The sequence below is a fragment of the Polyodon spathula genome, unplaced genomic scaffold (genome assembly GCF_017654505.1).
Source record: "Polyodon spathula isolate WHYD16114869_AA unplaced genomic scaffold, ASM1765450v1 scaffolds_1422, whole genome shotgun sequence".
Classification (NCBI taxonomy): Eukaryota; Metazoa; Chordata; class Actinopteri; order Acipenseriformes; family Polyodontidae; genus Polyodon; species Polyodon spathula.
In genome coordinates, this window is record NW_024472902.1 from 109,400 (window position 1) to 132,018 (window position 22,619).

The following is a 22,619-nucleotide window of genomic DNA, read 5'->3' on the forward strand; positions in this document are numbered from 1 at the left end:
GGGAAGGTCATGAGGTGTGAATAATATCTGGTGGTCGGAGTTTTATGTGAAAGGAATAACGTTTTTCCAAATCGCAATAATATCGCGGGGAATACTGAAGGATCCACAAGGACAAGAGTAGCTTGTAGGGTTTTTTTTTTTTCGTGGGCAGTGTTAAGTGTACCCAACAACCTCTCTACAGTTCCCAAGAAACCGCGGCACCCCCTGGTGGTTGAAAACTGAAGACACAGTGCTTGCACTGTAATCATCAGGAGCCATCACGCTGTTTAGATTCCCTTATACCATAATGGGGCAAGTAGGAGCCCTGATCACGATGCATTATAACCAATTCTGTGTTGTAAAGGACCGCCTTATAAAGTTCCCCCGAACGCTGTTATTTTAACAATGAATTCGAATTTAAACATTTACTGATACCTTTGCACTCCAGAGTTTGAAGATGGCGTGTTGGAGCATTATAAGATTTCAAGTTTTAAAAGGGGGCTGTCATTAAAAAAAAAAGGATTGCAAATACACACCACTAAATACAAAACATGGAGAAAAAGACGCCCAGTGGAGTCATTGTTTTTGGGGTGGTGATATTAATTCTGCTGGCAGTAAAGACCTGAAGCTGTTGGAGTTAGCCCAGAGTAGACGTTCTGCAGAGTTCATTGCACAAGAGAACTGTTCTGGAGCACAGCACTTGTAACAGCCGGAAGGATGACACAGCCTAGGTCTGTCTGTGCCCATTGAGAATACACATCCTGACTGTACCAGGCCTTGATACCTGAGAGGTGACCCCGACTGACTCGAGTTCCAGGCCTGTGGTTCTAGAACACTCTGCAGGGACAAACCTGTATTCATCCAGCAGGGGGGCGCTCCGTAGCCGGGATTGTGGATTGGGATCTGGGGATCTCTGTATCCCGACTCTCCATGAAGATCTTACTGGATGAACTCCCCCTCCTTACCCCTGCTGTCACAGGGAGACAGGGGTCTCTTCGGCTGTCAATGTGTCCTGTCCTCAATTCGTGCTGAGAAATGGTTTTCACTGACAAGTTAATTCCCTTGCCTTGATAATCCATTGTGTATTGGAGGCTTATTGTTCCCTAAGGTAGAAAACAATGCTGTACAGACAGTGTTGCAATGCACAGCCATTGCTGCTTATGGTGACCGTGCAAACAACCCTTTAAAAGTGGATTTGTTGGAAACAGTGATCTTGTTATACGGCTCACTGAACATGAGCAATATGCTTGGTTATGCAGGCAGGCTTGCGCTCAAGTACACAGTCCTCTGTTGAAGTTGGCTGGACGCTAACGTCCCAGAGATGGGGTTTGTAGCAAAATGTGCAGCCCAGGTTTTACTGTATGGCATGGTACAGTGCCACTATCCACAGCCTGTGGAAGCATTCTCCACCACTGTACAGTGTGTATATAACTGCTGTCCTGCAAAGGAATGCATTCAGAGTATTCACCAGTGTTTTCTAGGGTTTGGGTTTTGCTAAATGCAACACAGTGAGTATGATCTGCCATGCAGCATGCCTGCACAGCATTGATACACAATGTGTTCCCTCCTCCTAGGCATCTGTTTATAGAGGAACCCCCCCCCCCCCCCCCCCCCCCCCCCCCCTCTTGGTCTGAAATGTCTCGTCTTTGTTTGAGATGCATGTCAGTGTTATTCTGTCCTGTGTGTTAATTAAATTAAATTATTGAACAATACAGAAGAATTACACACTTATAATAATAATATGAATATATTGAAATAGATTACAGTTGCATGTCTTGTTAGTGATGCATCAAGCAATATTTTATCAAAATAAAATGAAATTGAATTCATGTCAGTTGCCTTTTTGTTTGATATATATGTGTGTTTATGACAATGGGTGTGCAGGAACTGCCCTAACAACAAGTGGACACCTGGTGGCGCTGTGTAAAGCTGCAGTTACAACATTTGGCCATCAGTGGTGCTGTCTGTTATGTTAAAAATCAAAGAAACTACTCTGGAGGAAACTATTCAAAGCAGCCATCCAACTACAAATAATTTCGCTAACAATTTCAGGATACGATGTCGGAATGTACATAACAAAATGTACAAACCCAAAACGACCAACTTCAGGAATCTCCCAGCTAATTTCTATATATTTAATTTGGGGGATTGCAAATTATAGAATAAACGAATTGAACTTCCTGTTTTAAATGTATTTGAAGATATTTATTTTGGAATAGAATACGTGTGCGTGCGTGCGTGTGTACTGTATATAATAAGGAGACAGAGATGCTGTTTTAATACCAGCATCTTCATCTCCTCATTGGTAGTTACAGCACTAATGGAGAGCAGGGAGAGAAGCTGTAACACTTGGCACATGATGGACGACCTCTGAGACTCGACATTTAGCATATAGCTAAGTTTAGCCAAGACGAGAGACAAGCGCATTTGTCCCAGATAAGTGACTCACAGTGGGCACGAAGGAAGGCTACAGCAAAGCGCCCTGGCAACGCAAGGACCGGAATCGCAGGGAGGGGGTTTCCGAGGTGCTAGTCGGGTCGGGTTACATCAAAAAGGTGGTCTGGCTTTCCCGGATAACCTCTTCTCAACACCCCACCCCCGCCTCTTCTTTCGCCCTGATCAGTTTGCTTCTTTTTTTTTCTCTCGGGGATCACTTCAGCTCAAGTCAGCTCTTAGTTCTGGAGTTTGTCTTGAAAGTCGCAGCTGTTGGGTTCACGGCAAATGCCAAATAGTTCATTGCGGTGATTCCAATTCTGAGCCTTGTCGGAGTGACGCGCTCCTACACTGCAATTAAACATTGTTCAGTGTTTTATTTCATTAACTTTTTTGTTGTCTTCTGGTATCACTACTTCGCTAAGGTTACCAGTACATTCCACAACGAATACGTCTTTATTTATTACAGCACTGCAAAGCTTTTATTTTACTGCTGTATTCATTTCTCTGCGTTTTACCCTCCGATGCGGTGAGGCGATGGGCTGCCTCTGGACTTTGTGGTGCGGGCTTGCGCTGGTTTTTACGCACTGCTGTTATCCTCCCGCCCTCGCTCTGCCCCGGCTCGGCTCGGACCCCAGCCCGGCTGAAGGTGCTTCTAGCCTGGCTTTCGTGTTCGATGTGACCGGCTCCATGTACGATGATCTCCAGCAGGTGGTGGAAGGCGCGTCCAGAATCCTGGAGAAGTCTTTGAGCCGGAGGAGGAGACCCATTCAGAACTTCGTACTCGTGCCTTTCCACGACCCAGGTGGGAGCGCAGGGTGTTGACTAATGCAAGGAGTTTGCAAACCCTTATAAAAGTGTCCTATAGTAAAAGCATAGCAAAGTGGAAAACGGCATAGTGAAAGCACAAGCATTAAATGATATATTTTTTTAAAACAGCGAGGAATAGTAAAGCATATTAATAAATACTGCAAACCTGGGTAAATGCATAGTATTACCATGAAAAACTGCAAAAATACCGCCGTTATCTTGTGTAAGGACAGGCAGACAGCATGCATTGTACTCGTGTCTGCCTGTTTACAGTACATGAGAGTCTCATATAAGACTCATCTTTCCATATGTACTGAGCTTTGGGAAATACTTTGTATAGTTAACACCGAGTAACCGCCGGTACACCCGTGAGCCCTTCATTAAACTGAGATGTGTGTTTTATTTCCTTCAGTGCTGGTGTTGATTACAGATATGAGCCCCGCTTTTTAATTAACTAATCGTGAGAATATTTCACAGCCATCGACTCGGAGCTTTCCCGGCGGAAGGTAATTCGGTAATTTACATTATGCTGTTATTAGCAGTGCCAAATAAAACGACTACGTGATTAAAATGACATTACAGTCAAATTAAAACAACATTAAAACAAGTTAAATTACAATCGAAACGAAATGATACGTCTGGCACACATAAACGCGTGTGCGTGTGCGTGTGCGTGTGTTCCATAGGGTGATTGGAAAGTAAGTTTACCACATCGATACGCCATATCAATCACCCTGTATATTGAATCTTATTGGAATAATAGTTTCCTTAGAGATAATTTCACAGTACATTAAGCCAATTCTTAGTAAAATAGATTTGTAATTATAAAGTGTACTGTGCTTTACTGCATGCGTTTTCCATGCTTTTCCACTTTATTCTGGAAGGGGGAGGGGGGTGGGTCTGCATCCAGGGCCCCCCCTGAATCTCAATCCAGCTGAGCACTGTTTGGTATGAAATTGAACTACACAGTTGTCATGCTGATCCTCTTCCTGCCTCTGTGCGCCAAATGCATGCAATCTGACTGAATGGATTAACATCCTTCGAGACACCTTCCAACACCCTGTGGAGCCCGTGTCACGCGGTGACAAGGCTGTGACCAGGGCAAGCCGTGACCCAACCCACAGTGTCCATTACAATAACAGCAACCCACCCCCAGACGTGCACGCACCCCCCACCTCACCACCAGAGTAATCTGGGCTCTGAGTGACTGTCCTGGAAATACACGCACTGCAGGGACTGGGAATGATTACAGAGGTAGCAGGGGTTAGGAGTATTGCCCTGCGAAAGGTACGCTAGTCAGCGGGGTAATTGTTACAAGCTGGCCTGGTAGCAGAGCGTCCCCCCACCCCCAGGGACCAGAGTCTTGGGCAGGGGTATTAGTCAGGGTCTGTCTGGCTGGTGAGACAGGATGCATGAATTATACCCCCCTAGAGCTCTCGGAGCTGCAGGCCCTGCGCTTGTCTACATGAAATAGTTCATGTTTGAATGGGGGAAGCTTGACTGTACAAGCAGACTGCAGAGAAGTCAGAAGAACGTATTTATTAGTGTCTTAAAGCTGGAAAGCTGCTGTAGGGAGGAACCCTGGGAAAGCATGATATGCATAAACATAAGACTATGTTGTCTTGTGATCAGAGCTGAGGGACTGGGAGGCGGTGTGTCTTAATTGTTAGAGCTGAGGGACTGGGAGGCGCTGAGGGACTGGGAGGCGGTGTGTCTTAATTGTTAGAGCTGAGGGACTGGGAGGCGGTGTGTCTTAATTGTTAGAGCTGAGGGACTGGGAGGCGGTGTGTCTTAATTGTTAGAGCTGAGGGACTGGGAGGCGGTGTGTCTTAATTGTTAGAGCTGAGGGACTGGGAGGCGGTGTGTTAGAGAGCTGAGGGACTGGGAGGCGGTGTGTCTTAATTGTTAGAGCTGAGGGACTGGGAGGCGGTGTGTCTTAATTGTTAGAGCTGAGGGACTGGGAGGCGGTGTGTCTTAATTGTTAGAGCTGAGGGACTGGGAGGCGGTGTGTCTTAATTGTTAGAGCTGAGGGACTGGGAGGCGGTGTGTCTTAATTGTTAGAGCTGAGGGACTGGGAGGCGGTGTGTCTTAATTGTTAGAGCTGAGGGACTGGGAGGCAGTGTGTTTTAATTGTTAGAGCTGAGGGACTGGGAGGCAGTGTGGCCTAGAGCAGGGACTGGGAGGCAGTGAACCAGAGAGCAGGGACTGGGAGGCAATGTGGCCTAGCAGTGAGAACCAAAGAACCAGAGAGCAGCGCGACCTAGTGGTTTTATTCTGGAGAACATGTGATGCTTGCTTTGAAGTGGCCCTACCCAGTAATGTTTTTGCTCAGGGGCAGCAGGGGTACACATTCTTCGATACGCTGGGCTGTCTTTAGGTATCGTTTCAGGTATTCAGCCTCCTCTCTCGCACCTATTAATCCTTTAAAGCTCCAAACATGTTGTGTTTTTCCAGACTGCGTTATCATGTTTATATCTGAGTGCATTCCTGAAAGACAGGAAAGGTTGAGCAGCCAGGGGAATTCTCCACAGAGCCATGCGCTGTCTAGGACGAGGGCAGCCGAGATATATCCAGACCCCTCCTCTCTCTCCTGTTATTAAATGTCCATTTATCCTGCTTGAAGCGGCAGGGCTGCAGTCCCTGTTGAGCAGCGTATAAATCTTGCTGGGCTCGCTGTGCCTCTGCAGGGTGTCTGCATGCAGCCTGGCTGATATACTGAGCCTCAGGGAGGAGGGGAGGGAAAGGGGGGCGCTGGTAAACTGCACCAGTTATTAACCCAAAATAAACGCATTCACAGATGCAATTGACCATTTCCATTTTCCTTTGACAATGTATATGATATCAAAAAAATCAGCAAACTATACCACTGCGCACTTGGCATCAGAAAATGAGTAACACACATTCTGCATTATACAGAAGAGTGTTTCTTCCTGTCTGGAAGGTAATTTGATAACCCCAGTACCTTGTTCATTACTCATCCAGCCCATTGGAAAACGAAAGAATATTGATAGTTTGTGAACGAGCATTCGAAGAAGAAAAAAACCACGTTTTGTCTGGATTTGCTAAGCAGAAATGCCGAAGCATCTTCTCTTGGTTAATTCCTGGGAGTGCCTCTGTGTGTTTCAGAAATTGGCCCTGTATCGATCACCACGGACCCTGAGCACTTCCAGCGGGACCTGAGGGAGCTGTTTGTGCAGGTGAGTTTATAGAGAGACAGTGCAGTGTGTCAGAGAGCCGTGCGATCCCGGAGCAGTCTGACGCAGTGCCCTCTGCGGCTCATTCAAGCCTGCGGTGTTGGACGATATCTGCAGGGCCTCCGGGAGATGAGCTGAGAGACTGACACAGGAGTTGGCTGACTCTCAATCCCTACTCCCTCATCACCCCCTAAACCATGACCTCAACCTTCTCTGTGGCCCCTGGGCTGTCTGGTGAAGGTAACCCTGCTGGCGCCATGCAATATTGATTTAACCAGTGAAGCTGCTGATGATCTGAAGACGATACAGAATGTGTTAATGTTTTGTGAGCAGGGCCTGTACTTTCTTCTGATAGCGCTCGACCCAGTTTAAATGAGCCGTGGCAGAATGCCAGCTGATTGCAGGCAGTGCAGCAGGCCACGGTCGCACGTGCCCGTGGTGTTTCTTTACTGTTGGTTTCTCCCCTCAGGGAGGTGGGGACTGCCCTGAAATGAGTCTGGGTGCCATCAAGAAGGCTCTGGAGGTCTCCTTCCCTGGGTCTTTCATCTACGTGTTCACTGACGCCCGGGCCAAGGATTACCGGCTCAAACAGGACGTCCTGCAGCTGGTGCAGCTCAAACAGTCCCAGGTAGAGTGCCGCGCAGCAGTAGTGTGCACATGTATTACAACACCTCCAGATCTGTCATCTTTTATATACATTTGCAAATGACCCCAAACCTTTAACCTAATCTTAACCTTGAAGCTACTGCAGAATTGCTATTCCGTTCCACCAGCAGGACGACTGAATGAATGCTCTCTCTACGCCAGCGCTGCTGTTCAGGGTGTGCACGATCCCGGAGCAGGGTAATCTCTAGGCTGCGCTGCAGTGCTTGTGTGTCTGATGGAGAGGCGTCTCTGTGCAGGTGGTGTTTGTGCTGACGGGAGACTGTGGGGATCGCTCCCAGCCAGGGTACAAGGCCTATGAGGAGATCGCAGCCACCAGCTCGGGACAGATCTTCCATCTGGACAAGCAGCAGGTCAACGAGGTGAGAGCTCAGGGGTCACACAGGGGTCACCGTTCACATTTCAGATCCCTGGAACGTTTCCCTCTCCCTCTCCTCACAGATTACTTTACCTCTCTCTCTCTCTCGCTCTCTTTTTTTTTCTCTCCTGGCAATAAATGTAACTTTGCCAGAAAATACTGTCCTATCTGCATGGGGTCATGTGATGTTCTGCAACACAAAGTATCCAAAATCCTGCATTATAGTCCCAGTAGATGTCTGTAAGGGATCTTCTTACTAGCGTGTTTTATCGTACCCTCAGTTCTATCTTTGCTCTCCTTATGTTCTGAACACTGACAGCGATGATCGAGTGTCACAAACTGTAAATGAGAGCTCTGTGGCCAGCTGGCTGAGTGAGACTCTGGGGGAGCGAAGCCGGGAGCAGGGGGGGGGGGGAGTTGTTAACACCTTCTTCGAAACAATAACACCATGTCCTTTGAAGTTTATGGGGGTCTTTTCCCTTCCAGAACCCCCCCCTCCCCACCCCAGTGCAGCTGTTGACCTGCAAGATTTGAATGCTGCTTCACGATTGTAAAACTCTACAGACTTCTTTAGTGTTACACATTGAGAACTCTGCAGTGTCGAGTTACAGAATGCCTCCCTGTGCTTTACTGTGCTTTTTAATATGAAAAGATATACCGTTAATAAGGGTGCAGCAGGAACTCAAACATACTGTGTACTTACTCATCATTACAATGGTATTGTGCATAGTTACAATGTACTTAAAGTGTAAATCTTTTTGCATTATATAGGTATTGTATCAGAAACTGGGTTAGGCTTATATCCTGCATAAAGATTTGCACATGTATTTACCAAGTAACAACTATATAAATGCACAGTAATTAGAGACACATTGTAAAGTGCTACAGTCTGTTTTCTATTTTACATCTATTGCACAGTGCCACCCGGTGGATGTGTATTGTAACTACGGCCCTCATATATTCACGTGCCCTGCATCGATGGGTGTGCAGTGCAGAGCCACAGTGTTTTGTTGGGTTTTTTTTGTGCCTCATATTTGAGAACCCTAAATGCCTTTTGTTTTAACAGACTCTCAGTGATTAATTACAGTCACAGCCACGATCCAGCTGGCTTCTGAACACAGAGCCAAGTCGTGAACAAACAGGCGATTGTTACCCTGAGAATCCTTAGATTTGATTTGTGCATTTCTATTAGAAGAGTTTCTGTCCTTGTGGTTTGATGCTGATACATGTAAAGGACTATTTGTTTCTTTGAATGACGGAGTTTTTTTTAATGAGAATCTTATTATACTTCTGCCTTTATCTGTGTATAGAAGCGCCATTTATTGCCTTCAGTAATTGTTCATTTATAAATAGCAAACTTTTCTTTCTTCATCTGAGCATTCTTGTGTATTACAAGATTTCTTCATGTTTTTATTCTTTATCAGTGCATCTGAAGAGAGAGTCCTGTGAATACTTTTATACCATTTCTCTTTATATCTGAGCCTTGGAAAGTAAAATTAAAAAGTCAAAGCTAAGCTGGTTGCTAAATGGAGTCGTTGATCTTTCAGATAGGCAGTTCGGTTCTGGTAGTCGTTTTTATAAATTATGAATATTTTTGGTAGGATTAATATGCTGACACGGTACCCAAATTGACAAACAGCTGTCACGGTATATTTGAAAGATTCAAGTTCAACAGTAAGATCTCACTCAACTGAGCTCACAGTTTCAAGCCAGTTTCGTTGTCAAAGAGGAGAACTGTGTTACCAATCGAGGCGTGCAGAATCTCTGGGATTAGAAGCGGTAAGTGGAAATCAGACATGCAAATCCATCAGGGAGAATCGTATTGCAGTGTGTCTGGCTGCCAGCTTCCGTCTTGATAATAAAAGTGCGACACCCGAGGCTTTCAGATCAATCACTGCCCCTGGAATTGACATTATCTCTGGTCCCCTTTATCCTTGTGCCTATGATGATCTGTTCATCCTAGTACCACTGGCATTACAATCCAGACTCTGTGGACCGGATTAAAATCCACTGCACGATGAACCGGGCCCAGCGGACAGGTTGGGGGTCGTGTTTCAGGGCTTCGGTGTGGTCTGGGTTTGGTCACCCCAGCTCCCCTCTAATTGAAGGATTCAGGAGGTGTGGAGTTTAATTGTGAAAAGGCCACACTTAGGTGTTGATTTGATCAGCCTCTGTACTTCGCTGGGATAAGGAACAGCTGGGTGTTTTAGAGCATTGTTCAGCTCTGGGGAATGACCCAGAGTTGAATCTACCGCATGGTTAACCTGAAAGAAGTGTTAGTGCAGTCATTGTGCATTCTCTGGGGCTGTAACCAGCCCCTTAGTAACATAGCTACAACAGTTTAAATGGATGCATCTCAATAATTATCAATGGAAAAAGATCGAAGGCAGGTGTTTTGACATCCCCCCCCCCCCCCCCCCCCCCCCCCCCCCCCCCCACCCCCCCCGAAAATGAATTGCTCCGTTGGTCTGTCTGGTAGCAATTATTTTGAATTAGAGGTTCCTGATAAAGGCTGCTTGTTCCATACCTGTGAACTTCCATGTGAACCTGATTGTAAAGCTGCTGCCCTCGGGCTGCCCAGCACATCTGGAATAGATTTCACAAGCAGAGACATTAATCTTCGAGTGTCGGGAAGCAGCTCTGTCTGTCTGTCTGCTGAACCCACTATTGCCCAGGACGGGAAGTGATAGAAACTCAAATGCTGCTGCTTCTTATAGAACCTGTAATTTTCACAAAAGCCTTCAAGTGAAAGCAGGCCTGTGCATGTTATTATGCATACAGCCCCATTGCACTAATCCCACCTCGCTCAGGTCAGATACGCTCATGCCTTTACCAGTAAGTGCAGAAGCAGCAATGAACGACGATTCAGAACACACAGGACGATAAACAGAGGACATGTTAAAAACTCCAATTCAAATTCCAGTTGTCCTTTAATCTCCTGGCTTCACACAGATTGCTCAATGGTGACGTTTCTCAAAGTGAGTTGTAACAAGGGTCTGTGACCTTGCTTGTTCTGCCCTGTGGTTTAACCCTTTCTTCACTCTTCTTACTGCTCCCAGTCGAGCCTGCATTGTGTCTCAGCGTCTGTCTATGCCAGCTCTTTGGGTGGGCAACAAAAAACGTGGCTGCTGAGTTCACAACCTCAAGAGACGTTGTGGGCTGTGAACATTAGCTTATTGTAACTGGTCTATCACACCAGAGGCAGAAACAGACAGAAACCAAAGACAGATGTGCTCTGTGAAATGCAGGCTCTCTGTCCCCTGAGAGGTCAAGCATGCGGCAGGCAATCCAGCTGTTTCCGGTTGGTATGCACTGATTGGAGCAAAGTCTAATGCACGGTTCACATTCTTTAAGGTGTCAAAAATGCAGTGTTGTAAAGCTTGCAACATTAGCCATGCGATATTAACCATGCGACATTGCCGTGCAGTATTACCGATATCTCTGAAGGTTGCGTCACACATGATGTGGGTGCTGTTGCAGTGCTTGTCTACGGTCCTGTTCCCTAGTGCACTGTACTGTGTGATGTCCTTACAGGTGCTCAAGTGGGTTGAAGAGACGGTCCAGTCTTTGAAGGTTCACCTGGTCTCCACTGACCACGAGAGCGGAGAGGAGAACGAGTGGTCAGTGCCCTTCGACCCCAGCCTGAAGGAGGTCACTGTCTCGCTGAGCGGCCCTGAGCCAGAGATCGAACTTCGGGATCCCTTCGGTACGCAGGAGTGTGTGCGTGTGCATGTGCGTGTGCGTGTGCGTGTGCAAACTCCATTGATTACTAAGCATTGTATTGCAAGTTTCAGCAGTTTCACATTTTGTTCTCCCAAATCAAACCAAGCGTGTAAACTGGGTGAATTCTATCACCAGCCTCCAGATACTCTGCACATGTGCTCGCTGTAGCAGTCCTAGACACCTGCTGGACAGTAAATGCATGAGCACTAGCGCATTGCATGTTTGGTCTGTGTTTGTTTTATTCGGGATCACTGCTACAATATCAGTGCATTTAGCTCTGTGTGTTTTCTTCTTATAAATGGTGAAACCTCGTTGAGTTTGCACAGATCGACCTGCTGGTTCTCTGCCAGCCCCTCCAGTAACCTGCACTGTCTGTCTGCAGGCAGGAAGGTTGGGAAGGAGCTTGGCCTGACCGAGCTGCTTAACATCCCCAACTCGGCTCGTGTGGTCAGTGTGAAACTCCCCCGGCCGGGCACCTGGACACTGAAGGTAGGGGGCAGCATTGAGCTACCACGGGGGGGGGGGGGGGGTCCAGGTTCACATTGCATTGCAGTGCATTCTGGAACATGTAGTCCTACATCACTATAGCAGAAAAGAGAAGGCAAAGGTATTTAAAATAACAGCTCAAGCCACTGCTGCAGATCATAGAGTAATGCAAAGGCAACAAGCTCTGAATCTAAACTGTTTTCCAATGAAAGCTAATGCAGGAAACAGATACTGGAGAATTACTTTTGAGTGTATAAGTGAGCACAATTCTGGGACGCTGTCTGCCGCTTCAGTGGAACTGCACTATGGCATTATGCAGCAGTGAACATATCAAGGGATTCAGTTGTTGTTTTCTGTTGAGCATGGGTCCCTGTTTGACCCTCTTTTGTATGCCACGGGTTCAAGCCCTGACTGTCTCCTCCCTCCCACCCCCCATGTTTCAGGTGCGCTGCAGCGGCCGACACACCCTGCGGGTCACGGGGGTCAGCCCACTGGACTTCAGGGCTGGCTTCTCCAGCCACCCCACCAGAGACTTTGCACAGACCAGAGAGCGGCCCGTTCAAGGTACTGAGCTCTGTGCTCACAATCCCCTGCTCGTGCACGAACGCCTGCCTTATACAGGCGATAAATATCATTTGTTACAAAGAAATACATGTAATTAAAACCACCTGAGTTAACAGGGCTTAACAACTCCGAGGAAGTGTGTAAGATATGTAGAAGATATGTGAAGTGTTTCCGAAGCAGCTCTTCCCTTTCTCTGCAGGTGTCCCCACTCATGTCCTGCTGAACTGCACTGGTCTGAGCCCCCCGGGTCACGTGTCTCGGGTGGAGCTGCTGTCAGCTTCGGGGCGCTCTCTCCGGGCCCTCTCCGTGCTGCGGCCCTCCGACCAGGGCTCCAGCGGCCTCTGGAATGTCCCTGAGTTCCGCTCTCCCTCAGAGAGCTTCTTCCTGAAGCTGAACGGGAAGGACAAGGATGGCTACAGCTTCCAGAGGCTGTCCTCTGTCTCCTACACCAATATCATTCCAAGTAAGTGGGATCTGGAGCCCCCCGGGGCCACTTTATTAGGACCTGACATCTTCCAAGGCCACCACAATCTCTCAATGCAGTCAAGCATGTTGGAAATTAAAGTCACCCCCAAAACAGTTGCTGCCCTGTTTCAATGGCCCCTGTTCTTCTTTGCAGACCCTCCTGCTGTGAGCATGCCCAGTAGGATCCAGGGTTACTACCTGCAGCCAGCTGTGATTGGCTGCTCTGTGGAGAGCTCCGCCCCCTTCAGGCTGCAAGTCACCAGGAGGGGCGGGGCCAGGCTGGGGGAAGAGCAGATCTTTCAGTAGGTCTCAGTAACGCCCCTATTCGTTTCAATGAGAGCGCTACAGCAGTACAATATGAAACCTCTTCACATCACTGTTTATTCTTCTCCCAGGGGCTCCGTCAACACCACCTGGGAGATTCCCAGAGTCTCCGGAAAGGATGCGGGATTCTATGAGTGCGTCGCTAGCGGCAACGCCGGAATGGGCAGAGCTCAGACCTACCTCTCCGTTAGCGGTTAGTGGAGGCTCTGTTGGCAGGGGTTTCCATACCCCAGGCTGTATAGATCACGGGTGTTTAACTTCAAATCAAATTAAGATTCAATAGAAATGAACAGCCGTGCTAATGGATTTTTAATATGCTGAAAATGCAAATGTGTTTGGGGTCCTCGTTCATAATGGGATCGTGTCTGTCTGTCTGTCTGTCTGTCTGTCTGTCTGTCTCACACTACATAGTGATTACATTTGGGTATAAACTGTTATAAGCTACGGATTTCATCCATTTTCTGTTAGTATGAGGACCAGAAGGATCAGTAAATGAATGTAATTAGCCACACTTCTCTCTTTCTCTCTCCCTCCTCCTGCAGAGCCTCCCCCTGCTCTGGAGCTCCCCCGCAATGTGACAGCTCCCCCTGGTGGCGTGGCGGTGCTGTCGTGCCAGGCGGGTGGCAGCGTGAGTTACAACCTGACGTGGCAGAGGGGAGGGGAGGAGGTGGGAGGCTGGACAGGCAGGGTGAGGATCTTGAGGAACTCATCACTAGAGATTGACCCTGTGACGCCCCGGGATGCCGGGCAGTACCACTGTGTCGCCAGCAATGACCAGGGAGAGAGCCGGGCTGCCGTGTGGCTGCTGGTACCAGGTAAAGAATACAGAGCTTTGCATCATCCACTTTCATCATTGTCTGCGACCAGCTTTGAAGCTGTTTGGGACTGCTAGACTCCTAGGTGAGGACTATTCCCCTAAAGAAATGTCTGTGTAGCTGAGTGTGTGTGTCTTTGCAGAGCCCCCTCGTGTGCAGGTCTCCCCCCAGACTCAAACCTTCTTGCGGGGGGGAGAGGTGCAGGTCGCCTGCACCGCAACAGGGTCCCCCACACCCCAAATCTTCTGGAGACACGGAGACACCTTCCTTACATACAGCGGGAGGTAGGACACAAAACCAGCTGGTTTTATCAGCATTTTTGAGAAGATTGAATGGATGTCCGTCGCGTTTTTCTTGATCATTTTGCAGCAGTTGTATTTCTTTATCCTTTCCCCTGCAGAACCTCAGTGTCTGAGCACGGCCTCCTGATCATCAAAGACGCAGCACCAGAGCATGCTGGGAGCTACACCTGCCTGGCGTCCAATGATGTTGGAACTGACATGCAGAGTGCCACGCTCAGCTACACCGGTGAGCTTGAAGAGACAGGAATGGGTTTGAAACCTCATCCCCTCCAAACCCACAGATCTCATATTGTACACAATTTACCATCTAATATTATGGACCTTAAAACAGCCAGTTTGAAGCTACAAAATACTTTTGAGACAGTTTAATACCAGGGGACTTTGGTATAGTTATAACCTGTCATCTCTCTACAGAGACCCCCTCTATCACAGTGTAGCTGTAACCTGTCATCTCTCTACAGAGACCCCCTCTATCACAGTGTAGCTGTAACCTGTCATCTCTCTACAGAGACCCCCTCTATCACAGTGTAGCTGTAACCTGTCATCTCTCTACAGAGACCCCCTCTATCACAGTGTAGCTGTAACCTGTCATCTCTCTACAGAGACCCCCTCTATCACAGTGTAGCACAGTGTAGCTGTAACCTGTCATCTCTCTACAGAGACCCCCTCTATCACAGTGTAGCTGTAACCTGTCATCTCTCTACAGAGACCCCCTCTATCACAGTGTAGCTGTAACCTGTCATCTCTCTACAGAGACCCCCTCTATCACTGTAACCTGTGAGACCCCCTCTAGCTGTAACCTGTCATCTCTCTACAGAGACCCCCTCTATCACAGTGTAGCTGTAACCTGTCATCTCTCTACAGAGACCCCCTCTATCACAGTGTAGCTGTAACCTGTCATCTCTCTACAGAGACCCCCTCTATCACAGTGCTGAACCGCACAGTGCTGGTGGCCGCCGGAGAAGAAGTCATCTTGGAATGCAAGGCCACGGGAGTCCCGCCCCCACTGGTCACATGGTACAAAGGTAATGCCAGCCTCACCTCAGCTCGGTGTCAGTAGAATTAGTGCCGGTGTTTGTACAGCTTCCCGGTTTAAACTTTTCAAACCTGTAAATTGCCAGGACACCTGTCTATAGTGAGTGCCGATGAATCAGTAAATGCATTACTGTTGAGAAATCTCCTGGATAAAAACTTCAGATGCTCCCTTGGTCGGTTGGTATCGTCAGGTTGGGTTTTATTTCATATGACACTTTGCTGAGCTTTTACCTTCGTCAGGGCGCAGTTGTACTTCTGTTGTGTTTCCTGGTGGTGGCGCTCACGCCCTTTGTCCCCTGTGTGCCTGTGTGCCAGGGGACCTACTGGTGGGAACCCTGCCCCTGGTGGAAGAGGATGCCCGGCGTGGGATCCTGCGGATCGGGGGGGTGCAGGAGAAGGATGCGGGGGAGTACAGCTGCGTGGCCAGCAGCCAGGCTGGCACCTCCTCTGCCATGGTCGTTTTGGATGTGGGTGGTGAGTATAGAGAGGGATAGAGGGAGAGGGGGGAGGGAGACAGAGAGAGAAACTTAGAGTATCCGTGCCTGTCTGGTTGATTCACTTTATGAAGCAGTCTATATTTTCAGTGAGCGGGTCTCTTATATACAGCACCAGAGGTGCTCCCTGAGTGCATTGATCCCAGCAGGGAGCAGGTCTGCACCTCTCTTCAGGGAGCTGGGCTGTAATTAACACAGTAAATCACAGGCTCCTCTCCTTTACACCAATGTGACCATGGAGGAATGTGTGAGAGTCTGGGTGCAGCCAGGGGAGCCTCTTTGTAAATCGCTCCCGAATGTTAACGACCAACCTCTGATCTGCAAATCAAAGGAGCCCGGGAGCTTTCAAATGCAGCCCTGTAAGATTTAGTCATTTGGTGTACAGCTGCTACAGTATACCGCTTGCCGTCTCTCCTCAGCCCCCCCTGAGTTCTCGGAGACCCCCGCTGACGTCACGGCGGAGCTGGGGCAGAACGTGACGCTGGCGTGCTCCGCGCGGGGGTACCCGTCTCCGCGGGTCACATGGCAGCGGCAGGATGGCCAGCCTCTTTTCGTCAAACCAGACTCGCTCAGCAACGTGTTCCAGCTGGAGACGGGAGCCCTCCTCATCGAGGGTGAGTCTGCAGATACATTTCCTCTTGTTACCCTTTGAAAGGTTCACCAAGGTCAGTCTGCACGACCGTTTTGCAGTCTGCCTATGCTTATATTATGCACCATTTTTTAATATGCTTTACCATGAGTTTTACAATGCATCCCTATGCCTTACCATGCTTTCACTGTGCTTTGTTGCTGTGCTTTTATTATAGGAAACTTTTATATGGGTCAGTTTTCCGTGGTTTGTTTTTTTTAATATGCTCGATCGTTCCACTCTGTGCTTTACAATGCTTCCCTACGTTTTACCACACTTTACTATCCTTTACTATGGGAAACTTAACAATATTTCCATTGGTTTTCATTTCTTCCTAGTCACACGTCCTGTGGTAAAGATCAGTTTCCATGGTCTGGCCAAAGGGCTTCGCTCTAGTTGGCTACCAGAGTCTGATTCAGGAAGTAATGACTTAGTACCACTTCTAGATTTTCCACACACAATGATGATGTATAATTTGGGAGAATTGGAAAGTGCAGCGAATCTTAACAAAGCGAAATGATCCTTGGCAGTTAAACCCTGCATGTTTTGTCCTCAGGTTTGTGGCTGGACGACGAGGGTCTGTATGTGTGTGAGGCTCAGAACCAGTTTGGGCTGATCCGCACCGAGGTCCGGATCACTGTCACTGGGCTTGGTCAGTATCTCTCGCCATCTGTCTATGTACAACAGCAATCTAGATCTTAGAAAGCGTTCCTCTTGACGTCGAAAACGAGACTGTAACGAGGAGCAAAGGTAGATTTTAGACATTGCAGCTGACGCTTCCCTGCAGTTCTGTTCCAGTCCTTATTACATTACTACCAACATGACTGTGATAAATTATAACGTGTGTGTGTGTGTGTTTTGTTTGTTTGTGCCAGGAGGCGTGGGAGACAGACGATGTACAAAGCGTTTTACGATAGAGTAATGAAATAAAACAGAAGTCCCATTTAATCCATTAAAGGAACATTGTTGAAATCAGCCAGGCATGTTGCATAATGTTTTTGGATGCCAGCAAGTCAAATAGCAAATAGCTTACTGATATAGAAACGAATGAAGAAAGTCAGGACTCAAAGAGTCACACTGTTTCTGCAACCATCTGGAACCTCTTGTCTATCTCTCTCCCCTCTGTGTATAACTCCACCCCCTGTTGGTCCTCAGAGCCCCCCCTGCTGGCTGAGGTTGCCCCGGTGATCAGCACCCTGATTGGCCACTCCCTGACCCTCCCCTGCGTGCTATTGGATGGCAACCCGCCACCCGAGAGACACTGGACCCACAACAGACAGACTGTAAGATCAATCCGTTTCATTTCGTTTCAGCTTGAGGATCTGGCTTTCAAAATGTATAGTGGTTAAGATGCTGGCTTGCAGTGTGCAGGGTCGCTGGTTCACACCCAGCCTCCGTCCTGTTACATGTTAAAATAACAAACAGCCTGTGGAATGACAGGAACTCTGACGAGGGTTCTGTGACAGCGGTTTGTGAGGTCGTCGAACCCCCCGCCTCACCCCAGATTATTCTCTTTTATCCTTCTCTCAGGTGAGCGCCAGGATCTCGCTGCAGAGCGATGGCAGCCTCTATATTGACAAGGTGTCTCAGGAGGACACTGGGATATTCGTATGCAGGGCTGTGAACCTGGCCGGTTCGGCCAGTGTCTCCATCACTGTCAGCATCGCCGGTGAGGCACTGTGTGGAGGCTCGCCCCCCGGCTCGCTAGCACTGTTTGCCTCGGGCTGAATCTGACGGCATCAAATGCCCCGAGGCAGAATCTCATTTTCTTTTGTAGTATTCTTAGTTTGATCTGTTACTGTTTCAGCTGGTTGACTGTTCCTTACTTGTATTCCAATCTGTGATTCACTCTGTTTCACTCAGCTCTCTCCTGTAAATATCTCTGCCGTTTCCCTTACAGAAAGAAAATCCATTTTCAGTATATATCTATCTATCTATCTATCTATCTATCTATCTATCTATCTATCTATCTATCTATCTATCTATCTATTATATTTTCAACTCATATAAAATACACAAGTCTGTTCCATTGACTTGTCGTTCTTTTCTCCATTGTAGCGGCACCAACTATTAGCTCTGGCCCCTCCCACTACATCACCAACGAGGGCGTGGCTGTTACCTTGTCTTGTGACTCCACCGGGGAGCCTAAACCAACCACTGTCTGGTCAAAGGTATGACATGATGACATCATCAAACCTGCAAAACGAACCGTGATGGACATGCAACAGAAATGTGTTCGGAAGGAAAGTAGGCTGGTGATCCACCTCCCCCTGGGTTCAGCAGCTTGGTGTCAGCCTAGGGGGGTGAAGTATGAGCCTCTGTCTTTTTCTCTTCTCTCCCCAGGGCAGGGAGGCGATTCCCCGGCACAGCTCGCGGTACCACGCGGGTGCCAACGGGAGTCTTCTGATCCCCAGTCCGGGCGCGGAAGACTCCGGTGTCTACGTGTGCACCACTACCAATCCGGCGGGGTACGCCAGCAGGGAGATGCAGCTCAGCGTGAACAGTAGGAGGTTTTTTCTTCGGTGGGAGTTGCTTAGTGATTGTGCATGAGGGCTGCAGATGGTGTGCTATATTGCTTGCTACCTGCTTTGTTCTTGGTTCTTATTATCCAGCCAAACCCAGGATTGGAGGAGGGAGGAACCTGACCGAGCCAATCAGAATCGCAGCAGTGGTGGGGTCAGAGGTGACGCTTCCTTGTGAGGTGCAGGGAAGCCCCACCCCCTCAGTGACCTGGAGCCGAGACGGATACCCCGTTCCGCCAATCACAGCACGGTAAGGAGCAGTGATGTCACAAGCGTATGTAGCTGGCTGGTTCCAAGGGAAGCTGAGTTTTTAACACTGTCTAACACTGTTTCAATCTGGAACCTGGATGTCACTCACCCCCAGGAAATGCAGGAGTCTACATTTAATGAAATCGAGTCTTCAGAAAAATATTCACAACTGCAAAATCTGTAATTCCTTACAATCTCACCCGTGACCCCTGCCAAAAACAGGTAACCATGACTTAGATTCTGATTCCAAGGAGCGTCACAGTACCCGCCCTGCTTGAAAACAAGATTTTTTGCCGAATCTACTAGTTTTTTAATTGGATAACCAGATGACTTGTATGTCCCTGGTGTGTTTGAAAAGAGCGAGACAGAGGAGAGAGAGAGAGAGAGAGAGAGAGAGAGAGAGAGAGAGAGAGAGAGAGAGAGAGAGAGAGAGAGATGTCAGTTTTGGAGCATTTCAATTATTTTATTATCCGTGTAATATGATATTTTCTGTCCTTTGCTATTCTTTTACCATGTGTGACTACAGTAACCCTTTCTATGGGTATTATCTTATATTTAGGTTTTTCCTGAATAACTTGATGCACATCCCCAATGCTATTCTTTGCACAGCCTCTATCTATCTATCTATCTATCTATCTATCTATCTATCTATCTATCTATCTATCTATCTATCTATCTATCTATCCCTGTGCAACACAGTTGAGAAAGAATTCTAATTGAAACATCTGGCACTGAATTTTTACAAAGTAGTTTTTTGTCCGTATTTCTAAGTTGACGACGATGCTGTGTTTTATAGTTATGGATGACACAGTTCACAGTCTGCTCTGCAGTTGAATTATAATACCTCATTAAGCTTTGACCCTCTTCGCCTCCCTAGCAGTATATTTTCCTTCTTGCCATCTGTTTTCCTCTTTCGAGTCCTGGCTTGTTTTGCAGTGGCTCCTCTGGAGAGCAGTAAGCAGGGGGATGCAATGGGGCTGCCAGGACTTGAAACCCAACACCCCAGCTCTCCCCTAGAGCACTTAGACACTGTGTGCCAGGGGCTGGTGGAGATACAACCATGGGGAACGAGAGCCTAGGACCACCATCACAACCACCTTTCAACATGCAACATCTCTTCAGAGATCTGGCATCCTTCTGGATTTATTTAATACCTGCCGATAAAGACTTCTTAAAAGCAATTCCCAGTATGATTATCGGCACGCCTCTGTTGTGTATTTCTGTGCAGGTAATTAGTCACGGGACCTGTCTTGTTTCCTCAGGTTCACTGTCCTGTCCTCTGGGTCTCTGAGGGTCAGTGATTCCAGAGTGACCGACAGCGCTGAGTATAAATGCTCTGCGCTCAACCCTGCCGGGAAGACCAGCCTCACCTACAGACTGCATGTTCGAGGTAGGAACAAGGGTCTGCTTATATTCCTGCGTACATTTGAAAGGTTTATTGTTTTGGTTACATACAGTGAAACGTGTTACTGCTTTAAGGTCACTTCTATATACAGTCCCCTTGAGCTCCTGTTTACACTCCCTTATTCAGTGCTAGGACCACAATCTGCAGTCTTTATATTGTTATAAAGACCCCTTTGTTTGACCACTCCCTTGGTTTCAGTTCCGCCCAGAATCCAGCCAGTGCCCCGCCTCCTGAAGGCTGTGATTGGTCAGAAGTTCACTCTGCCATGTAAGGCCTATGGAGAGCCCGCCCCTCAGATCAGCTGGTTCCGGAACGGGGCCCCCGTGGGGGAGGGGGGGTCCCTGATTATCAGAGAAGTCGTGCGCTCGAGCGCAGGGGAATATCGCTGTGTGGCGCTCAATAGCGCCGGACAGGAGGTCCTGGAGGTGACACTGGAGGTCTTGGGTAAGTGTGTACCCTGGTATTGCTTTCTGAAAATGTCCAATAATAACTCCAGGCAGTTACTGACTGACTTTGAATAACACATTCATAGATTAGAAGGTACGGCTTAGAAGAAGCCAGTGTTTGAGGGGCGCCCTTATCAGTGGTTACTGAGTCAGGAGGCCACCTTGAAAAAGCCTTCCTAGCCTTATGCTGATACATTTAAGAAACTCCTAGATTATAAATGCTTGCATGAGGCTTCAGGCTTGTGCGTTCACTGCTGTTAATGTGTTTTACTTCGGTGCTCAAACCCTGGATGGTCAGTGTGGGGGAACGCACGCAGTATAGTGGAGTGAATTAGGAAAGCTGTTCTGATTCAGCGGACCCTTCACTGATGAGGCAACCCTTTATACTGACAGAGCCCCCGTCCTTTGCCGATGCTGGTGATGTCATCGTAGAGGAGCTGGCGAAGAACAGGGTGACTCTCCCCTGTCCTGTGCAAGGTAGGTGTGTGGCAATGCAGGCTCAGTACTGGGCTCGGGTTTGAGAGAAGGCTGCAGGAAGCGATTTATAAATCAGTGTAATTATATTTCTTTCTCTCTCTCTCTCTCTCTCTCTCTATATATATATATATATAATCCCCCCTCTCTTATTCTCCCCAATTTGAAATACCCAATTCCACTCCAACCCACTTCTCATGAGTGAAAATAAGAGTATATGCAGGGATGGCAATAAGACTCCCATTGCATAGCAGTTTGATCCATTCTTGTTTTTACTATGAGTTTAGTAAGATGTGAGCTTGTTACCTGTACACTGCAGCTGATCCAGCTTATAGTAAAACCTGGAATGGGTGAATCTGCTGTGCAATGGGAGCCTTATTTCCATCCCTGGTATGCATCTATCTGTAAACGAAGAGAAGCAGGTGTTTTTTTTCACACATAGATGCATGCGTTTGCTGATAGGCATCACAGTGTAATAGAGCTTCCTCATTGGCTCACTGCCTTTCTGACTCTCTTTTGCCCCGCTCTCTCCCTACAGGTTCACCCACCCCTGCAGTGCGCTGGTTTAAAAACGGACTGGAGCTCTCCGACAGCCAATCAGGACTCTCCACTCGGGAGGACGGATCCCTCGTGATTGGCTCAGCCAAGACCAGTCACAGCGGAGAGTACAAATGCATAGCAACCAATGAGGCAGGGTCTGCTGAGAGGAGAAGCAGGCTGAGTGTGAACGGTGAGACCCTTGTTTCAGTGATGGGGGGGCGGGAAGGGGGGGGCTATCATCACTATCATTGCATTCGGTGGCAAATGTATGCAGAGCAAGTTTGGGTACAATTTTATTTTAATTCATCATCTATTGGCAATACAATCTCAACAAATATTGTCCCTCATTCAGCTAAAAGCTAATTCAGTTAATTTAAGCAATTTTTCACCTGGCAAATTTATAATTTTACTGCCGTCAAAGAACACATCCCATTGGATAGCGGTTTGTTCCATTGCATTTCCACAGTCACATCTAAGACACTGGCTTCATTCCTGGGGTCTAATTGAGCTTAATTGTGGATAAACTCTTATTGAAGCCTGGTATAACTTTAACTGCACTCATCTGTTCCACTAGGAGGCAATCTTATTCTAATAAGGCATGAAAAGTAAAGTAAATGCACTTCCTTGCCTGTACTGGTAAATCTACAGGCAGTGTGTGAATGCTCATTCTCACAGATCCACTGGAAAGCTGTGGAATTCAATCTAGCAAG

General features: G+C 47.8%; 1 protein-coding gene across 2 annotated transcripts in view; it reads left to right on the forward strand.

The window, feature by feature from the left end:
* Positions 1-2,302: 2,302 nt before the first annotated feature.
* Positions 2,303-22,619, forward strand: part of hmcn2 (hemicentin 2) — a 46,214-nt gene continuing 25,897 nt past the window's right edge. The window contains exons 1-26 of one of the 2 annotated variants that reach the window (XM_041242728.1): positions 2,303-3,217; positions 6,349-6,419; positions 6,886-7,044; positions 7,319-7,441; positions 10,972-11,143; positions 11,543-11,649; positions 12,090-12,210; positions 12,410-12,673; positions 12,830-12,977; positions 13,071-13,192; positions 13,542-13,814; positions 13,957-14,098; positions 14,215-14,342; positions 15,028-15,141; positions 15,467-15,625; positions 16,065-16,259; positions 16,830-16,925; positions 17,429-17,556; positions 17,804-17,942; positions 18,332-18,444; positions 18,617-18,776; positions 18,886-19,045; positions 20,307-20,434; positions 20,648-20,893; positions 21,289-21,372; positions 21,908-22,099. In XM_041242728.1, coding sequence (XP_041098662.1) covers positions 2,950-3,217; positions 6,349-6,419; positions 6,886-7,044; positions 7,319-7,441; positions 10,972-11,143; positions 11,543-11,649; positions 12,090-12,210; positions 12,410-12,673; positions 12,830-12,977; positions 13,071-13,192; positions 13,542-13,814; positions 13,957-14,098; positions 14,215-14,342; positions 15,028-15,141; positions 15,467-15,625; positions 16,065-16,259; positions 16,830-16,925; positions 17,429-17,556; positions 17,804-17,942; positions 18,332-18,444; positions 18,617-18,776; positions 18,886-19,045; positions 20,307-20,434; positions 20,648-20,893; positions 21,289-21,372; positions 21,908-22,099 — 4,012 coding nt within the window. In that variant the 5' untranslated portion in view covers positions 2,303-2,949. The remainder of the gene's footprint in view (positions 3,218-6,348; positions 6,420-6,885; positions 7,045-7,318; positions 7,442-10,971; positions 11,144-11,542; positions 11,650-12,089; positions 12,211-12,409; positions 12,674-12,829; positions 12,978-13,070; positions 13,193-13,541; positions 13,815-13,956; positions 14,099-14,214; positions 14,343-15,027; positions 15,142-15,466; positions 15,626-16,064; positions 16,260-16,829; positions 16,926-17,428; positions 17,557-17,803; positions 17,943-18,331; positions 18,445-18,616; positions 18,777-18,885; positions 19,046-20,306; positions 20,435-20,647; positions 20,894-21,288; positions 21,373-21,907; positions 22,100-22,619) is intronic. The other variant, XM_041242727.1, reaches the window with a different exon arrangement.